Raw genomic sequence first — 19,406 nt, 5'->3', positions numbered from 1 at the left:
TTTCATGTTTTTATAAAATTAACAAACATTCCATGTTTAAAAATTCCATTGACCAACCAATAGGATGGCAAAAATAATAATAGGAAAAAAATTGCACATTAGATTGCAATCATATATTGTAGTAGTAGTACTGCAATTGCACATATGCACAAATTTTTTATTTTAACAATTTTCAACACATCTAATCATACCGTATTACTGTATATTTATATAAAAGTTACATAAAACTGCACATGTAGGAAATGACTATAACCATATATATAATTATCATTGATACAAAAAGACGCTAAAGCTTTCTATATGTACAGTAAATACTATACACTATATACGGTATATATATACATATAAATTCATAGATTATATATATATATAGTATACTACAGTATATAATAGATAACACTATACTACATAATATAGTATAATAAAACTACATTCATTGATATAAATAACACAATGCGCATGCTACAATCATAAACAATGTTAGTTAGCATAATTTGTCCCCCACCCATCCCTAAACATTTTATATATCATGTTAAATTTATTATACATACCACATACATATATATATATATATATACCTAACCCCCCCCCCACTACAACATTATTTATGGTATGCAAAAAAATATAATGGGGGCACAAACATCTGTCTATTTCCCCATTCATACATTTGTATTATAATATACAGTATACACTAATATAACTAACTTAACTATACGTGGATGATATAGTTATAAAAAAATAAATAATTAATAAAATATATTTTAAAATAAATAATTTGTAACTTTGTTTATTTTAATAATACTAATAAAAATACTAATATTTTTTTTATCAATCAATTGTTTGAACTAATTATCTTTTAGTATGTAATATATTAATTAGTATTTTTTTTAATCATGCTAATCTAATTTTAATTTTAATTTTTTTTGTTGATAAAACAGTGCAAATAATTGTGTGTGTGTGTGTTATTGTGTACATGATTAAATATCTTATTTATTAGTTAATAATAATAATAATAATAATTGTGTGGTAAGTTAACATTTTAATTTTTAAACATGTTTATATTTATCAATTTCAATATTATCATATTATTATTATTATTATACTATGATATGATATATTATATACATTTACATTGGAATTTACATTGAACAAATAATTAAAAAAAAATAAATAAAATAAAATAATATATTATAGTGTTTACTGAGTTTGTTTTATTAAAAAATTATTATTATTATTTATATGCATGTTTACTGTTGCATATTTGGCATAACTTTATCAATGACATTTATCTAATTATTATTATTATTATTATATTATTAATACTATATTTTTATTTGATTTATAAAAATAATTTTATGAATGAAATAACTTTTTGCAATAATTGGAATTTTACAATAAAAAAATACAAATAAATAAATAAATAAAAATAATTTATTATTTTCACATAACTATTATTATTATTATTATTTAAATTTATTTGCTATATATTTGTTTGAAATATTGCCAATAATAAAAGATATTAAATATAAATTACATGTATATATATAATATTATAAAATTTACTTAATATTATAATTGTTTATTAAATTTTAGAAAAAATGTTGTTTTAATGCCAAAATATACACTTATATGATAATATTAGGTCATTATAATAAACAATATTTACTTTAAAAATTTTTATTCAATTAGCTAATTATTTTTAAAAAATGTATTTTTCCTGGAACTTGTTAAAAATATCTAACAATTTTTAAAATAATTATTTATCAAAAAAATAAATAAATAACAATAACCAATAATATAGCCAATTAACTAAACATACATTTATTATTATTAGTTAAAATGGAGTTTCCCTTATATCAATAGTTTTTTATTAAATAAGGTTTTATCTATAATTTATTTAAATAGAAATAATATAAAACTGTATAAATAAGGAAATATAATAGTAATAATAATAAAAACCATGATATGGCATAAATTATTTCTAACTGTTAAATTAAAACTGTTAAAGTTATTTGATATAAAACATGTATATAACTGTTATTTAATATTATTATTATTATTTTACAGTATTATAAAAAATTTCATAAATATTTCTTTATGAATTATCATTTTATTTTATTTTTGTTGTAAACAAAATTACTACATGTCTTACCAATAGTTTTTAGTTTATTTGAAATTTTAAACCTCAAAAATTTTGAAGTAAAGTACAGTACTATGCAATGTATTGCAATTTATTTTTGCTATCTTACATATATTTATCACGTGATGATAATGATATATATATATATATATATATAGATAAATATATAATATAAACGGTAAAAATTTTACTTTTAATTTGTACTTGATGACTTGCAATTTGCTAATTTAGTTTTAACATGTAGAGTGTGCATGCTGTAGTACATTAGTATAAATTGTGAATCATCAACGATATTATAATGAAATTTTCCGAGAAATTTTCACCGGAAAAAAAATTTCTTAAGTAGGAAAACAACAACAAATAAACAATTATTGTGTGAAACACTCCCTAATTTTATCATTTGATTGTATAGTATTTACTATTTACTACTATTTTTATGATAATATTATTAATTTTAAGTGAATTTATGATTATATTGACGCCAATTTTTTTTAAAAAATAAAAGTACATTTATAAATTAAGCCGATATATAATAAATATTAATTAAAATATTATATATTACTTATAAACATTTATTAATTATACGGTATGTGTTGTACTTATTATCATTGAGATTACTTTTACTATAGTTGATAACATATATATTATATATATTAATATATAATAAAATTATAAACATCTAAGTCATTTATAAATATTTATATATAAATATAAATAATTTAGTAAATAATATATATTTGTTAGTTTGCAAATTTATTTATTATATTTGTTTTATTTATGAAATTATTATTATTATTAATAATTATACAGTACATTATCACAATTGTGTTTCTCTCAATTATATTTTATTTAATATATTAAACTTGTGTTTTCTACTTACATTACAATTATTTTGTTTGCTGAATAATTTTAACATATGTTTATTCATATATTTTTTTTTATAAAAAAAATCTGTAAGTACTCTAAATTGGCATAAAATTAACTAAATTTTACTAATAATATCCATCTATTTATTTTCTACTAAAATAACTATTTTTGTTAAGTAAAATTAAATTTTTCATATATATATATATATATTTGTATTTTAAAACTATGATAAATATATTTATTATTATTTTCTTTTGAAAAAAACCCACGTTTTATTTTGATTTTATTTAATTATTTATTTATTTTGATTTTAATACTTAACATTTCATGATTCATGTATTATTATTATTCTATTGTTATATTGATTTACAGCCAATAATTAATTATAACAGTAAAAAATTAAATCACATTTAAATTTTTATTTATTTTTATCCATAAACTATCCATATTAGTCCATAGAAATATCCATATATAGCACCCAATTCAATGATAATATTGAAAAAAGCAGTTAAAAATTTTTGTTTTTATCTTGTTTTACTTATTTAAATTTTTATATGTATATGTTTACTAATGTTAAGCATAAATGGATGGGTGGGTGAGTGAGTGTAAAATATTAGAGAGAGAGAGAGAGAGAGAGAGAGAGAGATGAAAGTCACACAAAATTTTAATAACATATTATCATTAAAAAAAATTATGATTACAATAATTGTAATGATTTTTAAATACCTATACACTTGTCATGCATTTTGCATTTCATTTCCTATTTTGCATACAATATATAAATTTCTATATAATAATAATAATAATAATACATAACTGTATAATTTAATTGCATTAAAATATTTTATTTTTGTTGTTGTTTTTTTTACTTTCTATTATTTTGCAAACATAATAACGTTTTTTTTTAATTTTTTTATTTGTTTTTTTTTCTATTCATTCATTTAATTTTTTTGTTTATTTTTTTGTATTTTACAGATATTTTGCATTTAATAATAATATAAAAAAATCATTGCATAAAAACTAATAATATTATTATTATATATATTGCACGGCATTTATTTTTTTTTGGTGTGAATATATAACGACTACACGATTGCTATTGAATTTATTAGTTATTTTTTATGCTTCAAAATAGTTTATTATTTATATATATATAAATAAAATATATTTAAATATATTTATTCAACAAAAAACAAAAAATAACATTTGAATGACAAACACGACTGAAACAACACGACAACAACAACAGTCCCAACCCATCGCTTAAAAAAATTTAATGATTCAAAAAAAAACTTTATATTAATATAACTGAAAAATAATTTGCTTATAATATATATAAAAAACAAACAAAAAGAGTTAACAACAAAAAAATATTTATTGTCACATAAAAAATATTATTATTAATAAAAAGTTTATTATATGTGATGTCATGCCTGTAGAGGACGGACCCAATCGTTACCAAAGATCAGCCGCAGCAGCAGCTATCAGTTTAGTACAGGGAGATACCAGTGCTAGTACTACTAATACTACCAGTCCTACTCAACCACAACAACTACCAGTGCTTAACATTAACAACAAACAACTACTAAGACAAGTATCCAATAGATTAAATACGTTTAAACAATGGCCCGATCGGGACAGTCAACCAATAGCCAAACAGTTGGCTGCTACGGGTTTCTATTATACGGGCACTGGCACTAATCTCAAGTGCATCGAGTGTAACGGACAGCTCCGGGCGCCCGGCGATCGGACAATCGTTTATTGCACGGATGATCGACAACAGCAACAGTTGTCCATCGATAGGCACCGGCAGTTGTTTCCCAATTGTCGTCAAAACTTTCTAACAAATAATCACCACTTGAACAGTGGTCACTATAATCACCCCCAGATCAACAACAATCTAGTCTTACCCAACAATTATAGCACTACTACTACTCATACACGCAATAATACAATCCCCACATCATTAAATATTAACGGCACCGGTATTACTACTACTGTACAGTCATTATTATCATTATCACAACCACTGACATTATCATCAACAAAGCCATCAACTCTATTATCTTCGGCGGCACCCAATGGTCATCATCAGCTGGTTGTGGTGTCTTCGGCTAAAAGAAACTCAGATTCAGACGACTCGGGCAACAATAGCGACAGTTCCTCACTATTAAGTAGCTCTCCGTCATCTGACGATATGTCTAGCAGTGGCAGCTCCTCCTCCTCAACAACTAGTGGCAACCCATCGACTACTGGATCTGGAACCGGATCGATGAGTCCCAGTCCTACTGATGAGTTTAGCGATGATCATACATCAAGACATCATCAACAACAACAACATAACAATATTGATGACCATCAAAATATACCAACAATTATGAGAAACAATATACCAATTAGTCCAACGGCGACAACAAACACAAACACTGTTGTCAGTGATATGACATTAGCTGAGCTCCGGGAGACTATGAAATCCGAACGAAACCGACGAAACAGTTACTATGTAAACGGTTTGTCTCTATGGACAGTACCCCAGGTGTTGCCGACAGATCTGGCCAGAGCTGGCTTCTACATGTTAGACAACGATCGGGTGCAGTGTGCATTTTGTACGGGCATTGTTAGCAACTGGGCTCCGGGTAGGTTATATTTTATTTAAAATTAATTTAAAATTAATTATTAATATAATTATGATTTTCTAATATATAAGTTATGAATAAAATTAAATAATTAATTGCAAATTAATTGCTACTATTAATACCATATTTTAGGAAATGTACAGTAATTATTGACAAATGTTTTTTTTTTGAAAAAAAACATTTTCTTAAAACTGTAAAGTTTTGAAAACATTTACTTAATTATTGATCATATAAATTATTATTAAATTATATAGTCAATGAGATTAATCAATTTATTTAAAAGTATTTTTTAAGCAATATTTAAGTAACAAAAATTTTTGACTAATTTTTATGCTAAAGTAATAAAAAATAAGTAAATATTTTGAGTTAATTATGTAAACAAATTTGTTTTTAAATAGATAAAAAAATTTAGTATTATTTAATTATTAAATAAATATATATGTTTTTGCAATTATAAAATTGTTATCATTATTTGTGTTGATATAGATAGAGAAAATAAATAATTTATAAATATTACTGTAATATAAAAATAGACATTCATTAAAAAATATTGTATATAAATAAAATTAGTTAACTATCATATTTATTTATAAAGTTTTATATTTATTGCAATATTTTAAAATAATTATTTCATTATTATAGTTGTATAGTAATATATATTTTTTATAAAAATAATTTCGAAATTTTTAATTACCTAATATTTTTTTTAGAAAAAATCAACTAAATTTAGTTTATTGTTAATTTAATGTTTATTATTATTATTATTATTTAATTATATGAATCATTATTTTTTAAAATCAGAAGTTTTAATAAATTTATAATTAACTTTTAACTATCGGTTTTCATTAGGTCTGCGACCACTTGACGAACACTCAAAACACTTCCCGTTGTGTCCGTTCATAATGGAAGAGGATGTAGGAAACCAACCGATCGGTTTCGACCCGATTCGCGATCCGCAACCAGTGATCGGTCACGACGTTTGCGGTTCGGGTCATACGTCGCCGGCCGAACAAATTGTCGGCGATGTTATCGTCACACCAACCGGTCAGCCACCGCTTCGTGTACCGCCTGATGTCGAATCGTTGGGCGTTCACTTGTATTCCGGACCCAAATGTTCCGAAATGGGTCCACTGGACAGCCGTAAGACAACCTTTGCGACAGTCAACGGCTGGGATCTGTCTATACCGGTCAGCACCGATAGGTTAGCCGAAGCTGGCTTTTACTATATCGGTAAGTGTTTTATTATTATTATTTTAATTTTTAAATTATTTCTAATTATTAGTTAGTTTTATAATTAAAGGTAATGTAGGGTTTATTTTAGTTTTTTTTTAAAATAATACAATAATTTACGGTAAATGTTATGTTATCTATTACGGTATATTTTGTATATGTTAGTCAAGTGATTATTATTATTATTATATGCAAATAAATTAATAAGTAGTCATATAAATGATAAATCATATATTTTTTGTTGTCTAAAACTTTTATTATTATTATATTTAATTGATTTGTCACATGTTGTGTGTACTTGTCTTGTCATTTGATTGCAACAGTTATTGACATTTTAATTACCTATTGTTTTATTTGTTTGTTTACCAGTCTGTATATATATATATATACCTGTAATTGATAAGCGATGAGCAATAATAGCAACAAAAAATAACTGATAAGTTACTGCTAATTATAAAAAACAATGACTTATTTTATTTTTGGGTGATAATCAATAATTGGTGATCAATGAACTTTTATTTTGATAATTTTTAAAAAATTTATAATCTATGAAATTTAAGATTTTAAATATTTATTAAATAATTTTTTTTCAAAAAAAAAATATAATCAATAATCTTAATAATAATATAGTTGTAAAATAACTATAAAAAATAACATAATTATAATAATACAATATCCAAAAAAATATGTTAATAATATCATTGACAACAAAAATAGTAAATTTATTTTTTATAAACTATAGATTAAAATTTTTAATATTTTAAAACAAACATAACTTATATATAATAAAGTTAATTATTTATTTATTACCAATTCAATAGGTTACGCCGATGCGGTCAAATGTTTTCATTGCGGGGGCGGTTTAGCTGAATGGGCACCGGGCGATGATCCCTGGATCGAGCATGCCAAAAAATTTCCTAACTGTTCCTTTCTTAAGCTAAACAAATCGCAAACATTTATACAGGAATGTCACCGTTTGGATCAGGTAGCACAGGGAGCTGCTGCTAATAACAATGACATTGTTAATAATAATAATAGCATCAGTAACACAACGACTACCACTCCCACCGCCAACACAACAACAACCGGTAGCGGCTCCAGTAGTATCGGTAATACTAATAGAGAAGCTGAACTCGCCTGTCAAATGGTCGACCAATGGCTGGCCAACAATCCGGTTGTCCGACAACTGATGGATCTGAATCTCTACTCAGTGGACGTACTGAGGGCTACACTTAACCAAAGGTATTATCAGTGTCGACGACCGTACGACTCGTTTGCCCAGTTGTACGATGCGGTCAGCACTCAGGCGGCCAATCATCGTTTGTTTGGCTCTGTGTCTGCGGTAGCGTCGGCGGCGGCCAATTGTCCGCATATTGTTGTCCATAATAATAATAATAATTTGCCGCTAATTAATAGTCAAACAAGGTATGCAAATATTATAATTTTTATAAATTTTGTTTAATATTCAATTTTTACTATAATTTTAATAGAAATTAAAATTATTAATTAATTGTTTTTTTTAATTACAGAGATAATACAGCAACAAATCAGCTAAATGTTAACAACATTACATCACCACAACCACCACCACAACAGCCAAAATCCCAGTCCATGTCTTCCATAAACAGTGAACCCAACGATACAACCGCCACCACCAAAACAGCACCAACATTGACAACACAGTTGTCTGGGTCGTCATCGACCGGTTCACTACTGGTGGCCAATCAGAACCAAATTTCAATGTCCACTACCAATGCCGGCGGCAGCGGCGGCGGTTCGGACACTAATAACCGATTGCTTTGCAAAATATGTCTATTGAAAGAAATAGAGATTGTATTTCTTCCGTGCGGTCATCAGTTGGCGTGTATTGAATGCGCCGAACGTTTAACCGATTGTCCCGTTTGTCGGCAGACCATCAAAGGTCTTGTCCGCACATTTTTTTCATAGATATATATATATATAATAGCATAGGATATACCAAAAAAAATAAAAATAAACATTTTTTTAATTTTTTATAATAATTTACACACAAATATATATATATATAATAAATATTTATAAATATATTAATAATAGATTATATATGTATTTAAAATATAGATTAATATACACTGTTATTATTATATAACCTATAAATGTCTTTTTATCAATTAATATGTTACTAATTGTTTTTATAATAATATTTAGTTCACTTTAAATTTTGTAATTTCCATATTTTTACATTAATTATGTATTATTTTTTCGTCAATAATTATAACTTATAAAATATTTAGATATTTATTTCAATTAATGTCGTTTAAATAAATAAAACATTTATTTTAGATCACTAATATATATATATATTTTAAATAAAATAAAATAACACATTTTAAATACAACAACAAAAAAAGATAATCAATTAAAAATAAACAATTATTTTTTAATCAATTAGTTTTTTTTGTTATTGTCTAATAACAATAGTCTTATAGTCTAAACTTTTAGATAAACTATAGATTAAAAATAGTTTTATTTTATTTTTTAATTTGATTCAAACAATTTCAATGTTTTCCACAAAAAAAATCAATGCAAACACAACTGTTGTTTATTAATAGTTTTCAAAAACTTTTGTATATTCAAAGTCAATACAAAACAGCTATCAATTGGATCTGCAATTAAATAATATAGGTATAAGAAAAAGACATTAATTTATTATTATATTTACTAAATTTATTTTCAGTATTTAAAACCTGTAAAACAAATATATATTTATATTCATTAGTGTATAAATTCAAATTAAATAAAAAACACAAAAATAATTGAATAATAAGTGAGAAAAAATAGACAATTTTTTTAATAATCGATTGAAGTAATAATCCAATAATTTTAAGTGTAATATTTGATTAAATTATATATATTTTTACAATTAGAAAGTATATATTAAAATAATAAAATAGTTTATTTAACTAAATTTTAAACACAAGTGTAAAGTACTACTACTACTACTACTACTACTACTACTACTACTACTACTACTACTACTACTACTACTACTACTACTACTACTACTACTACCTAAATGTTAATTAATTGTGGATAAAAAATAATGTTTTATTTCTATCGATATTTCAATAAATATTTTTTGCCATAAAATGTTTCCAAACATTTCAGTTGTTGTTTGGATGATATATTGTTTGGCCAACAATCGGGTCAATAGTATTGTAAAGCATTACATCAACTAATATTATAGCGCATGACTTACTGTCTATTAGACTAATAGTATTAGACAAATATCAGTGTTTAAAATGTATTAAAATGTATTAAAATGTATTAAAATGTATTAACATTATTGTTGATGCAATACTACTGTATTAATGCAATATTATTAATACACATTTACTTCAATATACAGTAAATTTTTTATTAATATCATATTGTAATTGACTTTTGATTAAAAAAATTGAAAAACAATTGTTAAACACACTTATCATACAATATGTAAAATATAAGATAAGATAAGTATATAATATATATATATTATAAGTATTTAAATTAACTTATGATTAGATGAAAGTATTTAATTGTTAGTAATTGTTTGACTAAATAAACTCATCAAACAATATGAATGACGAACGGAAAAGATTACCACCGATGATGAAGAAGAATAAGAAGAAGAAGTTTAGTAGTGATAGTCAACAACAACAACAACAACAAGTTGTCGGACAAACTAGAAGTAGTTCAAGACTTAGGAACAGTTGGCGGAAAAGTTTCGACCGATTTGGCGATGATCTGACACAACTGTTGTTGTCGTATCTGTCAGTTCGGCAGCGATTCCAATACGAATGTCTGTGCCGTCAATGGCATCGAGTTATCTACCGGTCAGTCATCATACTGGACATCGACTACTTATATAATGTAAAAGATGGTCAAAAAAATCTAACCGCAAAACAGTTGGACACCATTAAGACAATTGTCAGGAAGTGTTCGAACATATCATTTGTTTTCATTACTATTAGTAAACCATTTGTCGGTAAAGTTGTCGAAATGATTGCCGAAATGTGTCCAAATGTGACCAAATTGTCAATATCTAGTATGACTGGCTATAAATCAGATTTGTCTGTCTATACTATGGATCAGTTTTTCGACAAATATCGCCAACAATTGAAAAGCTTATCATATTTTGGATTAACTAAACAGTTTGATGGATGTGTTTGCAGACATTTTAGACAATCATTGAAACAATTGACTGAATTGAATATAATTAACTATGAAGACGACAACAACATTTTTGCGGCACTTTTTGCTGACCAAACTAACCGTGAGTTTGGTCGCCAACTAAAGACAATTCAATTTATATGCAAGTCGTCGACAGATTTGAAAAGTTACGATAATTTTGTGGATATCTGTGCCAATAGTCTGACCAAAGTTTATGTTGTGATCAAAGAAAATCTTGATTTACTATCGCTGAAGACATTGATAACCGGTTTGTCACGACTGACCCAATTGAATGATTTGATGATAACACAAGAGTGGTATATTTTGCAAGATCTAGACTATCCATTGCCATCGGTTAGAGTATTTGTCGATCATCTTAAGCTAATAGGCTTTAAGTGCCGACAACTTCGTAAACTATCATTAGGTGTGACACTACTGCCCGAAGACACACACATACTGTTTGACACAATTAACAATCATTTCAGACATTTACGACGTCTGGAGATTCCTTGTTCGTCGACAAACTTTGACATCCAGTCGTTGAATCAGATGAAACTGTTAAGGCATTTGGCACTCGACGGTTGTAATTGGGAACTGCAGGACAACTATTTTTTTGTAATACTTGTCCATCAATTACCGCAATTGGTTTGTCTATCAAATATGGTAATTCCGTGGACACCGACCGACTCTATTAATCCGTTTCGTCGACAATACTTTCTGTCGGACGACAATAGTAGAGACGATCGACAAACGATTGATGTCGACATACGTGTGGATCAATTGAGCCAATTGTTGGCCAACATATCATCCAAACAACAACTCAGATGTTTGCAGACATATTACGGCAAAAGATATTTATTGAAATATCGTTAATAACAACAATAAACTATTTATTTTATTTTATTTTATTTTATTACCGGTAATTATATTTTTTAATTTAATCAATAATACTAAATAATATACTGTTTTTTTTTTCATGTAATAACCGGTAATTTTTATCTATCATATAAAACACTTAATGTTAATGTAAAAATTGAATTTACCTAAAATGATCCAAGGGCTTTTACTTTATTTTAGATTTTATTATTATAAGTACAAATTTATAACCATTTCATTATTTTTGTGTGTCTGTATATCATTTATAAATGTTAAAAACCTGTATTACTATATCATTGTATTATTAAATATAGCACATAATTTGAAAATATAATATAAATTAAGTTACAAATTACCGGTAATTTTTTTTATCTATCATAAATATAACAATTACCTGTTAATGTATATTGGATTTACCTAAAATGATCCAAGGCGTGGTTCACATATTATGTTCGCACTTGAGGGGAGGGGGTTAGCTAAAGCGAACTTTTGCGAACGAGGGGGAGGGGAGGGGTAGAGACTTTAAGAACGTTCGTATTTTGATATCCTATTTCTTGTGGTGGGGGGGGGTAGCGGTTAGGGCGAACGTAATTTTTTAAAAATGACTACATGCGAACATAGGGGAGGGAGGGATCTAGATTTCTTTAAAAAATGCGAACGTAATATGTGAACCACGCCCAAGGGCTTTTATTTTATTTTAGATATTATTATTATTTATTATTATTATAAGTAAAAATTTATAACCAGTTCATTTCATTATTTTTTTTGTGTGTATATATCATTTATAATTGTTAAAAACCTGTATTACTATATCACATGTATTATTAAATATAGCACATAATTTGAAAATATAATTATAAATTAGGTTACAAATTACCTGTAATACCTGTATATGTGTTGTTGTAATTCAATGAAAACAACATTATTTTTTGTTGTTATAATATAAGCATTACATCAATATTATTACATAAGGTTTTATTAACAGCGCAGATGTTTGTGTGTATTATAATAGTAGTAGTATTAGTATAAGTATTAGTATTTAAATGTTTATATATTAATAACTTTTATTTTTTAAATGTATGTCATTATTGTTGTTGCTATTGATGTGTGTATAAATATTTTGTAATTCAATATATGAATATATAAATTCAGTTTTCATTATAAAAAAAAGTTTTATTTTAAAAAGTTTTTAAACACATCATATAAAATATAAGTTAAATACAGTATATACTGTATATCTATAATAATATTATAAGTTTTTTTTAAAGTAACTTATGATAAGAGAAAGTATTGTTAGTAATAATTATTGTTTAACTCATATTAAACAACTCCTAAACAATATGAATGACCGGAAAAACTCATCACCGATGAAGAAGAAGTGTAGTATTGATGTTCAGCAACGACAACAACAACAACAACAAGTTGTCCGACAAACTAGAAGTAAAAACAGTTGGCGCAAGAGTTTCGACAGATTTGGCGATGATCTGACACAACTCGTGTTGTCGTATCTGTCAGTCAGACAGCGGTTCCAATATGAATGTCTGTGCCGTCAATGGCATCGAGTTATCTATCGGTCAGTCACTGCACTGAACATCGAATACTTATATACTGTAAAAGATGGTCAACAAAAACTGACCGTAAAACAGATGGACACCATTAAGACAATACTGAAGAAGTGTCCGAACATATCATTTGTTTTTATTCCCATAAATAAGCCATTTATCGGTAAAGTTATTGAATTGATGGCCAAAATATGTCCAAATGTGACCAAATTGTCATTAGATGGTAGCCCTGTGCAGACATCATCGTCAGATGTGCTATCCGTCTATACTATGGATCTGTTGATTGATAGATATCACCAACAATTGAAAAGTCTAACATTTTATGGATTGACTGAACAGTTGGATGCGTGTGTTTGCAGACATATTAGACAAGGATTGAAACAATTGACTGAATTAAATCTGACAACAATTAGTAGTATTAATAATAATAATAATCCCGTAAATAGTTTTGCACTACTTTTTGCTGATCAAACAAATCTGGATTTTTGTCGTCGACTAAAAACATTTCATTTTATATATGAGTCGACAGTTAGTTTGGACGACAGTTATGACAATTTTGTTGATATGTGTGCCCAAAGTCTCCGTAAAGTTGATGTTGTGATCAACGAAAATATTAATTTATTATCAATGAAGAAATTGATGACCAGTTTGTCACGACTGACCCGATTGAATGATTTGATGATAACACACAATAGTTATGATTTGTATGATAGAGACTATCGATTGCCATCGATAGTAGTATTTGCCGATCAACTGAATCGGATCGGCCAACAGTGCCGACAACTTCATAGACTAGCAATTGGTGTGAAAATAATGTCCAACGAAATAGACATACTATTGGTAACAATTAACAAACATTTTAGACAACTAAGATGTTTGGAGATTCCTTGTTCTTCGTCGACAAACTTTGACATCCAGTCGTTGAATCAGATGAAACAATTGACACATTTGGGTCTCGAAGGCTGTAATTGGGAACTACAAGACTATGAGTTTTTCCAAAAACTTGTCCATCACTTACCACAACTGATTTGTCTATCAAATAGCATAAATCGATTGACAACAGTCTTCTTTGACACTATTAATCCATTTTATTACAATTACTTTGTGTCTGACTATAGTAGACACTATCGACAACAGATTAATATCGATGAAAAAGTGGATCAATTAAGCAAACAATTGTTGGCTAATAACAACATATCTATGAAACAATTGAAATGTTTGCAAACATCTAGGGGTAAAAAATATTTATTAAAATATCGATAGCAATTAATAATAAATTTATCAATAGGTCTATAAATATAACAAAAAAGTATATAAATATATAGTATAAATTATACTGTATAATGTAATCAATTTAATTATAAAATACTACTGTAGCTGCATATAGATTGGATATCATATATTAATTTTATTTAAAACTAATATTTAAAAAAAATAAATTTTTATATTTATACATAATCAAATAATATTACAAACATCACACTGAAAATTGTATACTCAATAATATTTCATATTAAACATAATAAAATTCATGTATAAATAAATTATTTGAAAAACTTTTCAGTACTATAGTTATTAAAGTAGACGCAAAAAAAAGTTTTTTTTGTGTGTTCATTACATCAACTAATATTACATAAGGTTTTATTATTAATAATATTGATAAAAGATAGCGCATTGACTATCCTATTAGTAAACAAATATTAGTGTTTAAAATGTAATTAACATTATTTTTGATGCAATACAATGTCTATTATTAATAAAATATTTATTAATAATTAAAAATATATTACAGTCTGATAATAAGTTAATAAGTTAACTATAATAACTTTTTTAAAAATGTTAATTAACTATTCAAAATATAATAAAATTATAATAATTTTTATCTAATTGAACTAAATAAAATAAAATAGCAATAATTGTAAAAATAATTAATATTTGGTAACTTTTCTATAGAAAATATATAATAAACTTTTAAAAAATAAATTGATTATTACTAATTAATTGTTTTATAAATTATTTATTTATATTAAATATTATTAATATAATTCAATCTATTTATTTAAAATAAAAGAAATTACATATATATTTTTTATCATTTATTAACATTGATGTTGTTGTTTATTGTTAATTATTTATCAAGGTTAATCAATATATATTGTGTTTTTTAAGCAAAAATTTTTTATTATATACAGTACTGTTTAATCAAATAAATGGTTATGATTATACGAATGGCCCATTACACAACTATACAGTAAAACCTAAATTTGTATATTATTACGTATTATTCGTAATATTATAAAAATGTTAGATTATATTCAAAACCAAAACAATAATGGCCAACCACAAACATAGTAGTGTATGTATATGCGCACAATATTAGTGTTTAATGCTTATGGAGCGGACTTTTTACTAAGCATAGACGAGTGATAAAAATTACAAATACTAAAATAATATTTTTATTTTAATTTATGTAATGATCCTGGATAAAATTAAAACATACACTTAAACTAGTACAAAATCATGATAACACTTATTTTTATCACTGGCATAGACTATATGTTACATAGTTATTATACACACTATTTTATTTGTATGTATATATTTTATGTAATCTATGTGTTTGTGGTGCGTCTGTTTTTGTTTTGGTTTTGTTTATAATGAGATTTTTATAGTTGAGTTTTTATAACAATAAATTTAAAAATGATATTTTATTGGAGGCGTGCATACACATGCGCAATAAATATTTTTGTGATGTCAGAGCTTTGCTTTAATTTAACAGTTCTGTATATATTTAACTATTATATTAGAAAATAATAATAATAATAATAATAATAATAATAATAATAATAATAATAATAATAATAATAATAATAATAATAATAATAATAATAATAATAATAATAATAATAATAATAATAATAATAATAATAATAATAATAATAATAATAATAATAATAATAATAATAATAATAATAATAATAATAATAATAATAATAATAATAATAATAATAATAATAATAATAATAATAATAATAATAATAATAATAATAATAATAATAATAATAATAATAATAATAATAATAATAATAATAATAATAATAATAATAATAATAATAATAATAATAATAATAATAATAATAATAATAATAATAATAATAATAATAATAATAATAATAATAATAATAATAAAAGAGGAGGCACAGTGGTGTAGTGGTTAGTGTGTAGGGCTATGTAGTGTAATGGAGAGTAAGATCTATAGTTCGAGCCCCGATGTGGTAAAGCAATTTTTCTGAGAAAAAAAAATTGTTTTAACTGTGCTTCCCGTCCCTGCCCAACCAACGCTGTTTAGGACGGCCAACTTAAGTAGTATGGGGAAAGCGGGGTGCTAAGTGAGGACGAGTTTCTGCCCGACCCGGGTATCGGTACTTCGGTATCGGTGCCCACCTGAGAGTACCCGCAAGGGTGCTCCCACCCGGGGGTGCCTGTAAAAAGGTGCCCCCACCCCGAAGGGATGTCCGCAAGGATGTCCCTTCACCCTTCGAGTAGTTACTCGTCCTCACACGCAATGGCCACTTTTGTTTCAAAAAAATAAAAATCCTATTTCAACAAACACATGTTAGTGGTGAGAAATGGGTGGCAATAGACACATGTTAGTGTTGAGCTTTCTCTAGGGACCGGGACCCCGTAAAAAGGCCACAAAAATATATAAATATGATTACACGTAGTCGTAGGAATAACGGGGGGTGTTCGGGAGGTACCCTCTCAAATAAATCCCGCGTTCAGCAGGTAGGCATTGACTGCAGTTCGTTAAGTATGCATCATATCCCACGCAGTGATGTGCTATGCGGGCAAAGCTGTGATGTAATGCGACCGCAGACTAGTCAACAAAATCAGACTAACCTCCAAAATGTTTCAGTTCAAGCTGGTTCTCAGCAACAACTGACCAATTTGGTTGACAAATCGCAAAAGCGCATGAGATGGACACATGAGATGAATACCTTGATAATGCGCGAATACTACAGATCAACTCGACTCGAATCAAATATGACTGATTACAGAAACCAAATATACTTAGCATTCAAACAAAAATATCCAGAACTAAATGTAACGGAACAAAGGATTGCAGACCAACGGCGATTCTTAGCAAAGAATAATAAAATATCCCCGATTGAATTACAAGAAATCAAACAACAAGTGGCACATGAACTATCATTAAATGAAACAACTGAATTAAATATTACAGTAGAAGTAGTGCCAGAAATAGAAGAGACACCTACAACAACAGATAACAGAAACAATACAAATGATGAAACAAACAGAATAACAGCAGAAAATGAACTAAAAACATCTTTAGAACAATATAAAGACTTTGAAATAGAATTCAGACCTAAATTACCAAAAATAAGAAGTGGCATTAAAACAAGATCTACTATAATAACAATAAATGATATACTTAAAGATTACATCGAAGAAAATATGTCGTTGAGCGCAATTAATACAATAACGTATTGTGCAGCAGTAGCAGTATCGAGACTCTTAGGCTACAAAATAGATCCCATGTCAACAACAAAACCAAATCAAGAAAATGTAATACCTAAATGGCAAAAGCGAATAGAGACACGAATCGAAGGGAAAAGAAAAATAATTGGAAGAATAACGCAAGTGTTAAATGGAAACAAATCAAAAAGAATTAACCAATCATTAAAAGATATATACAGATCATTACAGACAAAACCTGGAAATCCTGAATTTGAATCCATAATCCGAAATTACAACGACACATTAAAACAAACAGTTCAAGCACTATCACAAAGAATCAGAAGATATAAACAACAAAGCGAAAGACGAAAACAAAATACAATGTTCTATAATAACGAAAAAATGTTCTATAGAAATCAAAATAAAATAAATTCAAGCAATATTAACAATACATCACAAATAGATGAAATAGAAAACTACTGGAAAGAAATCTGGAGTAACCCAAAAGAATATAAAGAATCAAATTGGATAAATGATATTGTAGATGAAAATAAAGAAATACCACATATGACTTCAGTAAATATAATTAAAGATGACTTAACCGAAGCCCTCAAGAAATCCCACAATTGGAAAAGCCCAGGACAAGACAAAATACAAAACTTCTGGTACAAACACTTTACAACAGTACATCAACCAATGGCAATAGCAATGGATAAAATAATACAAACAGGACAAACCGATGACTTCCTCACTTCTGGAATAACATATCTACTCCCAAAAACAGAAAATACATCAGATCCCAGTAAATATAGACCCATCACTTGCCTAACAACAATGTATAAAATCTTAACATCCATAATATCAACAAAAATATATAATCATTTAAGCAACAACAACATAATAGCTGAAGAACAAAAAGGCTGTATAAAACACTCTATGGGCTGTAAAGAGCAATTAACAATAGACAATATCATAACAATAAGAGCTCGTCAAAAACATAGAAATCTTGAAATGGCATACATAGACTATAAGAAAGCATTCGATTCAGTCCCTCATAAATGGTTATTAAGAGTGTTAAAACTATATAAAATTGACAACACACTGATAAACACATTAGAAAATATGATGAAAAAATGGAATACTAAATTGTGTGTCAATACAAATAATGGAACAAAAATAAGTACAGAAATAAAAATAAATAGAGGAATATTTCAAGGAGATTCACTCAGTCCTCTGTGGTTCTGCTTAGCCATAAACCCACTGTCATCATTACTTAAAAAGCTAAAAGGCGTAAATCTAAAATCAAGTGATACAAAATATAATCTAACACATCTACTATATATGGACGACTTAAAACTATATGCCGAAAAAGAATCTGATTTAAATGCAATGCTAAAAACAACAGAAACTTTCTCCAATGATATA

At 26.5% G+C, this 19,406-nt stretch overlaps 1 protein-coding gene across 1 annotated transcript; it reads left to right on the top strand.

The window, feature by feature from the left end:
* The first annotated feature begins 4,200 nt into the window (after positions 1–4,200).
* Positions 4,201–8,895, top strand: LOC128952822 (baculoviral IAP repeat-containing protein 2-like). The gene is made up of 4 exons (XM_054298272.1): positions 4,201–5,643; positions 6,493–6,873; positions 7,695–8,298; positions 8,403–8,895. Exons 1-4 carry the CDS (start codon positions 4,437–4,439, stop codon positions 8,818–8,820), a joined length of 2,610 nt encoding a protein of 869 aa, XP_054154247.1. The 5' UTR covers positions 4,201–4,436; the 3' UTR covers positions 8,821–8,895.
* The last annotated feature ends 10,511 nt before the right edge of the window (positions 8,896–19,406 follow it).

This window comes from Oppia nitens, unplaced genomic scaffold (genome assembly GCF_028296485.1).
Source record: "Oppia nitens isolate AA-2021 unplaced genomic scaffold, nextdenovo-longstitch-racon4-pilon3 scaffold1_pilon_pilon_pilon, whole genome shotgun sequence".
NCBI classification, from domain to species: Eukaryota; Metazoa; Arthropoda; class Arachnida; order Sarcoptiformes; family Oppiidae; genus Oppia; species Oppia nitens.
Note: the sequence above shows the minus strand (reverse complement) of the source record. Positions and strands in the feature narration are given on the sequence as shown.

Coding starts and splice junctions, on each gene's coding strand:
- LOC128952822 (XM_054298272.1), top strand. CDS start 4,437: ATGCCTGTAGAGGACGGACCCAATCGTTACCAAAGATCAGCCGCAGCA. Junction 6,874..7,694: donor AGCTGGCTTTTACTATATCG/GTAAGTGTTTTA, acceptor CCAATTCAATAG/GTTACGCCGATGCGGTCAAA. Junction 8,299..8,402: donor CTAATTAATAGTCAAACAAG/GTATGCAAATAT, acceptor TTTTAATTACAG/AGATAATACAGCAACAAATC.